Below are 13,009 nucleotides of genomic sequence, written 5' to 3' on the forward strand. Positions count from 1 at the left end.
AAAATTTTAATGAAAAAACAAAACAGAAAAAAACAGTAAACATTCTTTTTCCTCTTTCTTAAAAAATGTTTGTTTATGGATTATTTCAATTTTTTAATGTTAAAATGGGTGAACATCAAATTTCTTTGATTTATTCAGTCCTCGATCTTTTTAGCAAGAAACATGAAGTTTGCGTGGATGATGTACTTCAATGGGCCACACAAAATATAATGTGGCGGTCTGGATCTGGCACCCATGCCACAGGTTTAACACAAGTGATTTACATAAATGATCACTGCCAGCCTACCCGTTGAAATGGATTAGACGTCTGATGCTGTCATTGCGTTAACTGCATCTTGAAACTGACTTATTATCTTTTTGCAGACTAAAAGAACAGCGCCCGCTGACGCCAACAAGGTAAATATATTCATTTCTTCTCCCTTTTTTTTTTAAACTATATTTTTCATTTAAAAATAATTTTAAATAATTTCCTACTAACGTAATTTTCAGACTATAAGCCGCTACTTTTTCTTTCATTTTGAATCCTGCGGTTTATAGTCCAGTGCGTCTTATTTGTTGATTTATTTCGGTTAAAAGGTTACACATTGTTTAACAGCGGCGTCAAAAGACCTTCATAATTTTGACATGACACTATCATGGGCATTACTGAATGCTTATGACAGATGTCATTGAGTGTCATCCGGCAAATTATGTCACTAACTCCATTTATGTCCGGGTAGATCTTTTACATCCATTCAAAAGTAAGACAATTTTCCGGATAACACAAAATGACATCTGTTATAGGCATTCATTAATGCTCATGACAGTGTCATGTCATAATTATGATTGTGTAATGACAGTCTAATGGCACCACTGTCAATTAAAGTGTTACCAAGTACCCTAACTTGCAGTTAATGAAACAACTAGAACAGTAACTAAAGAAATAGCTAGCACAGAACATGCATTTTGATTATTTACATCTGTATTACTGCAATGCATGCTAGGAGGCATGTTGGACAACAAAAGTGTTGACAGCAAGGTGGCAGCAGAGGTTGTCTTTCTCCCCCAAGAGAGCAGTGATGGCCAAATGAAGTTTCTTGAAGCAATGAATGGTGGTTCATTTGCTCTTATGACAGTCATATGATGCCGCTGCCTAACAAATTGTTACTAGTTAATATCTTTTGGTGGAAGTATCCCATAATACAGTGAGGACAGCTGCGGCTTAATGTCGAGCTCGGCTTATCGATGAACAAATGCCATTTTTGTGTCAAATTTGGTGGGTGGCGGCTTACAGTCAGGTGTGCCTTATAATATGAAATTTATGGTAGTTACCTGTGTGTAAACAATGAATTTTATGACTTTAGATGGCAGGTGTATGCCTGTGTGGACACTTCCTAACAGATTTCAAAGCCCAACAACATTAACGCGTTAAATCCTATGAAAGAAACCATTGTGTGAGGAGCTAAGCATGTTTAGATTTGCAAACAGACTGTCATCTAAAAGGACTGTCATATTTATATCGCCCCGCTTCCTGTTTGGATGTGGACGTAAATAAAGAGTTCTCGTGTATTAGTGTACGCTGTATGTGTGTATACATTAGGTTCATGACACAGTCAGGTTTTATGTGCGTGGGTTCTTTTGCTATACACTGACTAGACCAACCTGCACGATGTCATACACCAGTAAAAAATGTGTACAAGACCACCGCATGTTTGAAATTTGTGCCCTCTGTGTAATGTCCCTCAGTGAGTTAGTATCTGTGTGACTCCCTCCCAGCATCCTCCGGGGCAACCCGCATCCTGTTGTCACCATAGTAATGATTTTATCTGGCCTGCCGTGTGCGCACATGTACTGGCATTGATGGAGCACAGTCACGCATTCGCCGTTGCCGTCGTCTATTAAAAGCCACAACAACATGGGACATTATGATCCTAATGATGTGCCAGCTGTGCTGCTAAATGAACCGCTCATAATTTGAGCTTGTTTAAAGAACGAAAACATTTTGAGGGCGGTCAATGTTTAGATTTCAAACCGTTTGACACAACATTTGAACATTCTTGACAGTCATTTGTCATTCTTAATGGTTGTACACATTTGAAAAATGAGTTTAGAAACTGTTAATATAGAATTTTAAAGTGCCTGTGACGCCATAAAAAAATCTTAAATAGCATTATTATTGGAAGGAAAATCATATTTTGTGACGATTCGACTATATACAGCGGGGCAAATAAGTATTTAGTCAACCACTAATTGTGCAAGTTTTCCCACTTGAAAATATTAGAGAGGCCTGTAATTGTCAACATGGGTAAACCTTAACCGTGAGAGACAGAATGTGGAAAAAAAAAAAAAAAAAACAACAAAAACATAAAATCACATTGTTTGTTTTTTAAAGAATTTATTTGCAAATCATGATTGAAAATAATTATTTGGTCAATACCAAAAGTTCATCTCAATACTTTGTTATGTACCCTTTGTTGGCAATAACGGAGGCCAAACGTTTTCTGTAACTCTTCACAAGCTTTAACACATTCTCCCAGTCCTCTTCTGGATCATTCAAATGCTCTCTAGCGAACCGCAGACGGGCCTGGACGTGTACTTTCTTCATCAGGGGGACACGTCTGGCAGTGCAGGATTTGAGTCCCTGGCGGCGCATTGTGTTACTGATAGTAGCCTTTGTTACTGTGGTCCCAGCTCTCTTTAGGTCATTCACTAGGTCCCCCCGTGTGGTTCAGGGATTTTTGCTCACCGTTCTTGTTATCATTTTGACGCCACGGGGTGAGATCTTGCATGGAGCCCCAGATCGAGGGAGATTATCAGTGGTCTTGTATGTCTTCCATTTTCTAATAATTGCTCCCACAGTTGATTTCTTTACACCAAGCATTTTACCTATTGCAGATTCAGTCTTCCCAGCCTGGTGCAGGTCTTCAATTTTGTCTCTAGTATCCTTTGACAGCTCTTTGGTCTTGGCCATAGTGGGGTTTGGAGTGTGACTGACAGAGGTTGTGGACAGGTGTCTTTTATACCGATAATGAGTTAAAACAGGTGCCATCAATACAGGTAACGAGTGGAGCCTCGTTAGACCTCGTTAGACCTTGTTAGAAGACGTTATACAGCCAGAAATCTTGCTTGTTTGTAGGTGACCAAATACTTATTGTCAACTCTAATTTGGAAATAAATTCTTTAAAAATCAAACAATGTGATTTTCTGTTTTTTTCCCCCCCACATTCTGTCTCTCGTGGTTGAGGTTTACCCATGTTGACAATTACAGGCCTCTTTAATCCTTTCAAGAAGGAGAACTTGCACAATTGATGGTTGCCTAAATACTTATTTGCCCCATTGTACAACAATTTGGCACAGCGCAGATGACCAGAAATTAGTCTTTTAATCTGACGTTTAGCCCCGCCTTTCATTATCGCGCTCTGGCGCATCCATCTGGGTGATGACGTCGGCGGAGTAGTGATTCAGCCCAATGGAGGAGGAAGCGTTTTTCAGCGATTCTGGTTCAAGTTAGGATCTTTCAAGTGATATTGTTGATCCCAAGGAAATCAGTGGCATCCAGCCATATATGTTTGAGTCGTATTTGAAAGAGGAGGAAGATTCAGAAATACAACAAACACGAGGTTGATGACTACAGTATAATTGTAAAATAAATGTCGTCATTATTTTTTTTCTCTCTACTCAAATATTTTACAGGATAAGTACTTTTCTCCGATTGCTAAATAAATTGTATGGTCATGACTAGGGCTGCAGCTATCGAATATTTTAGTAATCGAGTAATCGACTGAAAATTCTATCGATTAATCGAGTAATCGGATAAAACAAATATATTTTTAGGTGAAGAGCAATTATAAATATACATGAGAAAACAAGACATTTCATCTAATCTTGATCCATTTTCAGTCAATCAATGTCTTTATTTTCGATGTATATTGTTGAAAACAGTCAACAATTGCATCTCAGATGTAACTAGAATAAAAAAAGACATTCACTGCTTTCACTCAAAAAACTTTTAGATGTTATTAAAAAAAAATATATATATATATATATCTTACCTAAAAATGCCGTTACGCTTGATAACACACATCACTTAAAAGTTAGGATTTTTTCCCACGTGTTTCAATTGAATTTCTCTTTGTGTCAAGCCATTTTTAAGTTCTAGTTAAGTTTTAAGTTAGTCTAAACTGCAAGTCCTGATAGGATTTGGAGTTTTTGCAGTGTTCAAAATAAATGTATGATACAGGCTGTATTGGAGCACATTAGGGACCAGTGCTACTTGGTGTTTTATCCAGCAATGACTACTGAGCTAAAATTGATAGTTAGCATGATTAAGTTTTTATTTTACACCCTCATCACTCCACAATGCTATGTTATGTTAAAACCTGAATGTAAGACACGTTAGCCACGCATCGACAGTGGTCATAATTAATTGAAACCTAGCCCTCCGCAGGGGTAACGTTACGTGAGCTAGTAGCGACTGTAACGTTAATCTTATTTATTAGCTCTTAGCGCTCTTTATTAGCGCTTAGCGCTGTACTGCTTTAAGATGGCGGCGGTTTACTAACGCTGCCCAGATGCGGCCGAGTCTGTCAATTCGCATCTAGTTCAACATACATGTGATCTCTATGAGACTCAGACGCTACCTGTACCAACGTAGCATCGTGCGGGCTAGTATTTAGCAACGTCGGCGTCGTTTGTGGCGGCTGTCGGCTGCAGTAAGTTTTTTTTTTTCCTTCTTCCTCTCCGCATGTGACAGCGCGTTGTCCCGCATTAAAAGTAGTCCGAGCAAAACGTAATGCTTAGAGCTGTCAAAATAAACGATTACTCGAGGTGAATAAAATTACTCGGATCAGTTTTTAAACTCGAGTTACTCGAGTTGCTCGAGTACTCGTTTCAGCTCTAGTCATGACAAATAACAGTCTTGTGCTAAATGGAAGATGAAATAATAAAAAATGCATTTATTCAGTACGACAGGGCTAAATTACTGCAAAATGGTCAAAATTGCCGACTTATTAAATCTCCCGAACGATATTTTGTGCCACCCGTGTTCGTGCGGCTCTTGTCATATCCCTCCCGGTGACTCGGAGACGGAGGAACGAGCGTAAACAAAAGAGGAAGCGTAAGAACTAGGCTGCAGTGGGGCAAATAAGTATTTAGTCAACCACTAATTGTGCAAGTTCTCCCACTTGAAAATATTAGAGAGGCCTGTAATTGTCAACATGTGTAAACCTCAACCATGAAAGACAGAATGTGGAAAAAAAAAAAACTGAAAATCACATTGTTTGATTTTTAACGAATTTATTTGCAAATAGTGATGGAAAATAAGTATTTTGTCAATTCGAAAAGTTCATCTCAATACTTTGTTATGTTCCCTTTGTTGGCAATAACGGAGGCCAAACGTTTTCTGTAACTCTTCACAAGCTTTTCACACACGGTTGCTCGTATTTTGTCCCATTCCTCCATGCAGATCTCTTCTAGAGCAGTGATGTATTGGGGCTGTCATTGGGCAACACGGACTTTAAACTCCCTCCACAGATTTTCTATGGGGTTGAGATCTGGAGACTGGCTAGGCCACTCCAGGACCTTGAAATGCTTCTTACGAAGCCAATCCTTTGTTGCCCTGGCTGTGTGTTTGGGATCATTGTCATGCTGAAAGACCCAGCCACATCTCATCTTCAATGCCCTTGCTGATGGAAGGAGATGTTCACTCAAAATCTCTCGATACATGGCCCCACTCATTCTTTCCTTTACACAGATCAGTCGTCCGGGTCCCTTTGCAAAAAAACAGCCCCAAAGCATGATGTTTCCACCCCCATGCTTCACAGTGGGTATGGTGCAATTCAGTATTCTTTTTCCTCCAAACACGAGAACCTGTGTTTCTTCAAAAGAGTTTTATTTTGGTTCCATCTGACCATAACACATTCTCCCAGTCCTCTTCTGGATCATCCAAATGCTCTCTAGCGAACCGCAGACGGGCCTGGACGTGTACTTTCTTCCTACACGTCTGGCAGTGTAGGAGTCCCTGGCAGCGCATTGTGTTACTGATAGTAGCCTATGTTACTGTGGTCCCTGCTCTCTGTAGGTCATTCACTATGTCCCCCCCCCGTGTGGTTCTGTGATTTTTGCTCATCATTCTTGTTATCATATTGACGCCACGGGGTGAGGAGGGAGTTGAAAGTCCGTGTTGCCCAACGACAGCCCCAAAACATCACTGCTCTAGAGGAGATCTGCATGGAGGAATAGGCCAAAATACCAGCAACAGTGTGTGAAAAGCTTGTGAAGAGTTACAGAAAACGTTTGGCCTCGGTTATTGCCAACAAAGGGTCCATAACAAAGTATTGAGATTAACTTTTGGTATTGACCAAATACTTATTTTCCACCATGATTTGCAAATAAATTCTTTAAAAATCAAACAATGTATTTTTCTGTTTTTTTCCACATTCTGTCTCTCATGTTTGAGGTTTACCTATGTTGACAATTACAGGCCTCTCTAATATTTTCAAGTGGGAGAACTTGCACAATTAGTGGTTGACTAAATACTTATTTGCCCCACTGTACATGTTAATCAGAACCGAGCGACGCTTCCAAGTCTCTTTTTTGCCTTTCGAAAACGACAAAATCACACAAAACTACCCCGACTCATGTCACAGGAGGGGGTGACAGCCTTTACCGATCAGCCAGCCCCCGGCGACGGGCAAGTTTCAGCTCGTCGTTCCCCTGCTAGGGCCCCGGCAGGAGTGCTCATCGCCGGGGACGTAGCTGGGGAATGAACGCCGTAAATGGCGCATTCTGGGTGGACAACCAGCCGACCTCGGAGCGCGTGGCTGCCCGAGCCCAAGCCAAGAATAGTGCTCTCTCGGCGGGCACACAAAGAGGGTCGAGAGGGGTGGAAGTCTCTACACAATCGAGAACCGCAAACGAGAGTGAGTGGCTGCAAGGGCGCTCATCTGCCGGTGACCATGCTGAGGGAGGCGGCCACTAACGCCTTTTCGGTGGACAGCATCATCACCCACAAAATGCAAGCCACCTCCTTATTAAAATGTCTGCCAAGATCCCAGTAATTGACATAATGTAAATCACGTAGCTTACTCACTTCTTGTCCGTCCAGTGGTCACACAGTTGTCGGACTTGTTTTGCCCATTCTTCGCTGTGAACAAGATCTTTTTGAAACTCAAAAAGGCACACACGCCTCTCCCTGGTGAAGCAACAAAAGCCTGAGGCACATTGGTTTGACGTGATGCGAAAAATAAACGAATTAATCCGCAAAATCAGCTGAATCCGCAGTTATTCTGCATACTATAGTAATGGCTGTATAGTGAAGATGATTAGTCCGCTACCGCCACATTCACCTTCATCCTCAATCCAGAGAGGCCGGAAGTCACTCATTTTCATGGCGCGGGATTCAAAAAATGTAATAAATATATCGATCGCTTCCACATACATCCAAGCTGTAAATAAATAAATAAAATACTGCGTGAAATATGAAATAAACATTCTTCTTGCTGTCATAGGCACTTTAAGTGTACTAGATGTCAAAATCCATCTGTTCATATATCACTCAGGGGGGCCAATTTCAAATAAGTTCATTATTGTAGTTAGGTAGAATTTGAATGAAGGTGAAGATATTAGGCAACCGTTGCCAAGGTTTTTCACACTATTATGAGAAAAACAACTGGGGATGTATTCAACTCATGTATTCATTTCTGTTTACACAATCAACACAGTCGGAAAAAAACTATTTACATAGGAAGTGAAGGAAAGTAACTGTGGCAATGAAAGGTTTAACCCTTTATAGGGCAAGTGAACATTTTTGGTCATTTAAAAAAACAAGTTAACCCCATAAAGACCTGTCGTCCACATACGTGGACATCACATTTTGGGTTATAATATTAACATTTGGGAAACTAGTGTGGCCTACATTTTGTGTCCTGGTCCAAACTGATTGGACGTCTAGCATTGTCAATCACATGGGAAGTATTAAATTTCATCCAGGTAGCTGTGTCTAATGTATGGATTTTTTCCCCACGCTAACGTTATTTATTTAGCCAGCCTCATTATCAAGATTCCGTAAAAATAGAGAGGTTCCATCAGCTGTGTCTAATAGCACAGGAATCATGCCGCAGGGGGCAGTGTTTCCTTTTAGCCATGTAATATAACCAGAGTAGAGAACAGATGAAGTGGTTGGAACAGGCCTATGTGCATTTCTGTACATTTGTTTTACTGTCTATGCGTACTTCAATATGAATTGAGATAGGGAAGTGCAAGTTTAATGAGGAGCTGAAATGCAACTGGTTGTTAAAACAACGTCGGAATATGAAGCGCTATGCAAACTATGTTGAAAAGACATCAAGTCGGGAACAATGGGAACAACAGTTCCCATGCAAATGTTCGTACCAACAGGCACTAACACAAGTACAAGGCCTTTGGTGTCAAGGCCGGGTCTCAGCACAAGTGCTTTCGCTGCATTAGCCCCAACCGCTACACTAAAGCCGGAAATACTGTGGGTGCTGCAAACGATTAGCCGACACCACTCGTACACCTCAAACAAAAATGTGGGCACTATCTTCCGGGCAATGTTCCCGGAGTTTTGTGAACTGAAGATACCACTGATGACTTGAACCTTGAGTGTGTGTTTTTTTACCATACATATTTGTTCCATGGTCTCATTTTTTATACTCAGAGGTCTTAAAACAGTCTTAAAAAAGCATTATATTTGCTTGTCAGAAATGTGCAGAGACCCTGTAAAAGGGGTTAAACATGCTTTAGAAGAAGAAAAATGAAGTCACTTTCTCAAAAAGGCTGATGTTTGAGAACCAGGAGGGGGTCTATTCAGTGCTTAGTTTGTAAACCAAAGGTGCTGGAACGCAAAGTACATATGACAGCGCCGGGATGACGAGACAGGCACAGATCCCGGAACATACGCAGAAAATGGTGCTGAAAACAACACGCAAATGCCCACTTGCCATGCTGTGGGACTTAGAAGCCTCAATTTCAGATAATATCCATGATATAAATGTTATGACAATTATTTACCGTAATTTCTGTACTATAAGGCGCACCTGACTATAAGCCGCCAGCCACCAAATTTGACATGAAAACGGCATTTGTTCATAGATAAGCCGCACTGGACTATAAGCCACAGTTGTCCTCATTTTATTATGGGATATTTCCACCAAAAGATATTAACTGGTAACACTTCATTTGACAAAGGCATTATAAGACTGTCATGAAACCAAATGAACCACCATCAAGCTTTGAAACAATTGGCTGCAAAGCCTTATTGTTTCAAAAAATCTTCATTTGGCCATCACTGCTCCCTTGGGGGAGACAGTCAACCTCTGCTGCCACCTGCTGTCAACACTGTTGTCATCCAACATTCCTCCTAGCATGCACTGCGGCACTACAGATGTAAATAACAATCCAAATTCATGTTCTGTGCTAATTATTTCTCAGTTACTGTTCCAGTTGTTTCATTAATTGCTAGCTATTGTATTTGGTAACATTTTTTTGGGATAGTGGTGCCATAATACTGTTATAATTATTACATGACACTGTCATAAGCATCATTGAATGCTTATAATAGATGTCGGTTAGTGTCATCCAGCAAATTATCTCACTTTTGAATGGACGATCTGAGCCAGACATAAATGGAGTTAGTGACATATTATGCTACATGACACATATTGACATCTGTCATAAGCATTCAGTAATGCCCATGATAGTGTCATGTCATAATTATGACGTTCTTATGACTGTCTTATGAACCCGCTCTCAAAAAAAGTTTTACCTATTAACCCAAATAAATCATCAAATAAGCCGCACTGGATTATAAATCGCAGGATTCAAAATGAGGGGAAAAAGTAGCGGTTTATAGTCCGAAAATTAGGGTACAAATATTTAGGCTGTACTCTGCACAGCAGGGGCAATTGCCCACATAACCACAGGTGGGACTTACAGTAACGTACAGTCTAACTTGTAAAACGTTTTTTTTTTTAAATTGAGATTACAATAAATAACACAAACTCATTCTTTTGCGAGTTTCATCCCCCCGTCTTCTCTGGCCCCTAAGTTCCCACCGCCTTACAAATTGCGCAGCCCAAACCTAAATTTCCCATAAGGGTACTGGCCTCTTGCTCCAGCTGTTGGCGGTCCACCTGGCTGACTGCTGGCGCTGTAGCTGGCCCTCACTCCGGGTGGCGCTGAACACAACTAACTGCTGCCAGGGTAGCAGCCTCCTGCCCCAAGCTGCTGCCACGGTAGCAGCCTCCTGCCCCGGCTTGGCTGGCTGTCCGTGAACCTGGCTAGCTACTGCGGCGCTAACCTCCTGCTGCACCCAGTCCCGCCCGTTAGCATGATTGCTACAGCTGCCCTCATCGCCGGTTGTTGCTTTTCTGACTCGTTTTGAACCATCTTCCTTCTTTTTAAAAAAAAAGACTGTAAATACAACTGTCATTTTGGCATGTTGAAATACCTTTTGATCCTGACTGCTTGCTCCCCAGATGCCGTAAATTTCCCCAGATGCCATAAAGTTTTTTTTTTTTTTTTTTAATGTCAGGGGCGTGGTTTGTTGGTCCAGTTTTTCAGGGCATCAACAAATCTCCAACTCTTTCAAATGACGTTAAATTTTTATAAACAACATGCAATTCTTGGGATTTGTACTATAAATGAATTTATGCATATTATTATTTTTATTTTATACTGTAATGTCCGTAACTATGTGTAATATTCTGATATAATGTTTTCCGTGGCACCCTGAAGTGCACGCAACATTACTGTTGTTTTGGTCACGTGATGCGGGAGTGAGATAGAGAGGCACAGCCGACCGAGAGCCACAAGTTGTGTTCGCGTTAGCTCCATGTGTTAATAAATAAACAAAGTTATCAGCATGATACCTTTGTCATCAAAAAGCACAAAACAAGACACTATGCACGGTCCCTTTAAGAGACGCTGGGACTGGAGAGCTGTGAGTAGTAGGAAGCGAGGGGGAGGCGGGCGAGAAGCAGAAGTTCGCGGTTAAATGTGGCAGCAGTCCACTGTTATTTTGTTTGTTGCCACAATAAAGTGGAGAAAGCCATCAATGACTCCTCTCCTTCTTTATCCCCATTTGGGGCTATTACAATACATTTTTAAAAAACGTTTTTATATTATTTTCTATACACGAGAAGTGGCGGATCTGCCCAAATAAGTCCCGGAACACAGGGAGGCCAAAATTAAGAGGTGCTGGATCTTGTTCCGGCAAGATACGGCACAAATTAACCCCTGGGTCTGTTCATGCACCTGCCTGACAAGTCACACAAAATAAGTCAACCATTGTTAATATTAAAGTGCATATTAATGGTTTGACATTCTTAGAGGTCATGCAAGTGTTTAAAAAAAATCTTTAAAAAATTATTAACTATTGTTAACATTGCAATTGTACCAGAGGAAGTCATTATTTTAATATTCTTAACAATTGCAGAAAAAGAATAGGTTTAAAATAGCTCACCGTTTTTAATGTTAGGATACATTTTATTTGTTTTAGTAGTCTTGACAGTTACTAAAGTGAGAGACAAATAAGTAAAAATCATTTTTGCTATCATGTTAGGCTTTTTATGTTAAAAGTTTACAATTTAGCTTTTTCATTTGTGACATCAATAATACGAGTAGAGTCATGTTTCCAAAATAATTAATTTTTTTGTCTTGTTCTTGTCATTTTTAGGCCCTACCACGAGCCCACAAGAGTCAAGAAAAAGGGTCGAGGAAGGAAGACAGTCAGAATTGCGTAGGTTGAAATATCCATCCATTCATTTGGCGAGAGTCCTGACGCATCATTTACTGGTTGCTGGCCAATCACAGTGCACATACAGTATAGGACAATAGCAGGGGTGAAAGTGGTTAGAATTTCTTGCCGGAACTCCCCGACGTGAAGGTCGCCAGGGAGCCAGAAATTTTATTTATTTTATTATTTTATTTATTTTATTTTATTTTTAATTTTTTTTTTTTGGGAGGGGGGGTGAAACCTCTTAAGCTACTGAAATGCAAAGAAAACTGTTTTGGTCAGTTATTTCTATAACACATACAAACACTGATTTTCATTCTAAATTGTTTTTTTTCAATGATTTGCAAAATAAAAGTTAACAAAAACAGCTATAACCCCAACCTCCATCCCCTAATTTTTATTTTCCCTCATTTCCTCACATACTTCATGCCAAATCTCAATTTTAACTACTTAAGAACATAGGATGTATATTAAAATTGAAGATAATGTAAACATTTACTTTTTGTTGTGTTTTTTAATAATAAAGATATAAATAACATACATTCAGAAAAAATACGTACAAATGACTTATATTATGCAGAGTGAAATGGAATATATTTTGAAGATCGCGCATTTACTTTTTTAAATCATAAGGAAATGAATAGGTAGCCTAACACAAATTAACAAATATAAGCCCAAAGTGCACATTGACAGCTAAGTTGTGAACCTCCCCATCAGAGCAAATAAAAAGAAATATGATAAATAAGCCTTTCTTTGCTCTTAAAGATTTGATCCATTTTCTGTTGCATTGCCCTATTTTATTTTTTTTTGCTGTTTCAGAAAAATTGCACATCTGAACCAATCAGAGCTAACTATCTCTGGTGATCACATGTCAGTATGTCAGACAATTGAATGGATAAATGAGTCCAGGCATTTTCCTTTGCCTCGTGGATTCGTCAGACTCAGATAACTGCAGCAGCTGGGGAAACCTCCATGCCATCCGTGGAATAAAATAAATAAATATAGGTGGAAATGGATTACCCTACACAGCACTTTATTATGCTTGTTGTTAACACTTGTGTATGTAAACTTGTTGTTGTTAGATTGTTTTCTTCTTGGAGATGAAATGCATGTGTGGCAGCTTTGTATTTTTCTTTTTTTACATTGCGTTTTGACAGTTGTCGTCATATTTTCGGAATCAAAGTACCGTATACCGGAACAGTATACCTGCCCTGAATTTTATACCGGAACTGCGTTCCAGCCCTGAATCTTATACCGAAACTGCGTTCCTGACCG

At 39.9% G+C, this 13,009-nt stretch overlaps 1 protein-coding gene across 1 annotated transcript in view; it reads left to right on the plus strand.

Annotated features, from left to right (window-relative positions):
* Positions 1-13,009, plus strand: part of vegfba (vascular endothelial growth factor Ba) — a 61,132-nt gene that overhangs the window by 24,676 nt on the left and 23,447 nt on the right. The window contains exons 5-6 of the mRNA XM_057850444.1: positions 364-396; positions 11,675-11,737. Of these exons, the coding sequence (XP_057706427.1) occupies positions 364-396; positions 11,675-11,737 (96 nt within the window). The remainder of the gene's footprint in view (positions 1-363; positions 397-11,674; positions 11,738-13,009) is intronic.

Source organism: Corythoichthys intestinalis, chromosome 11 (genome assembly GCF_030265065.1).
Source record: "Corythoichthys intestinalis isolate RoL2023-P3 chromosome 11, ASM3026506v1, whole genome shotgun sequence".
NCBI lineage: Eukaryota > Metazoa > Chordata > Actinopteri > Syngnathiformes > Syngnathidae > Corythoichthys > Corythoichthys intestinalis.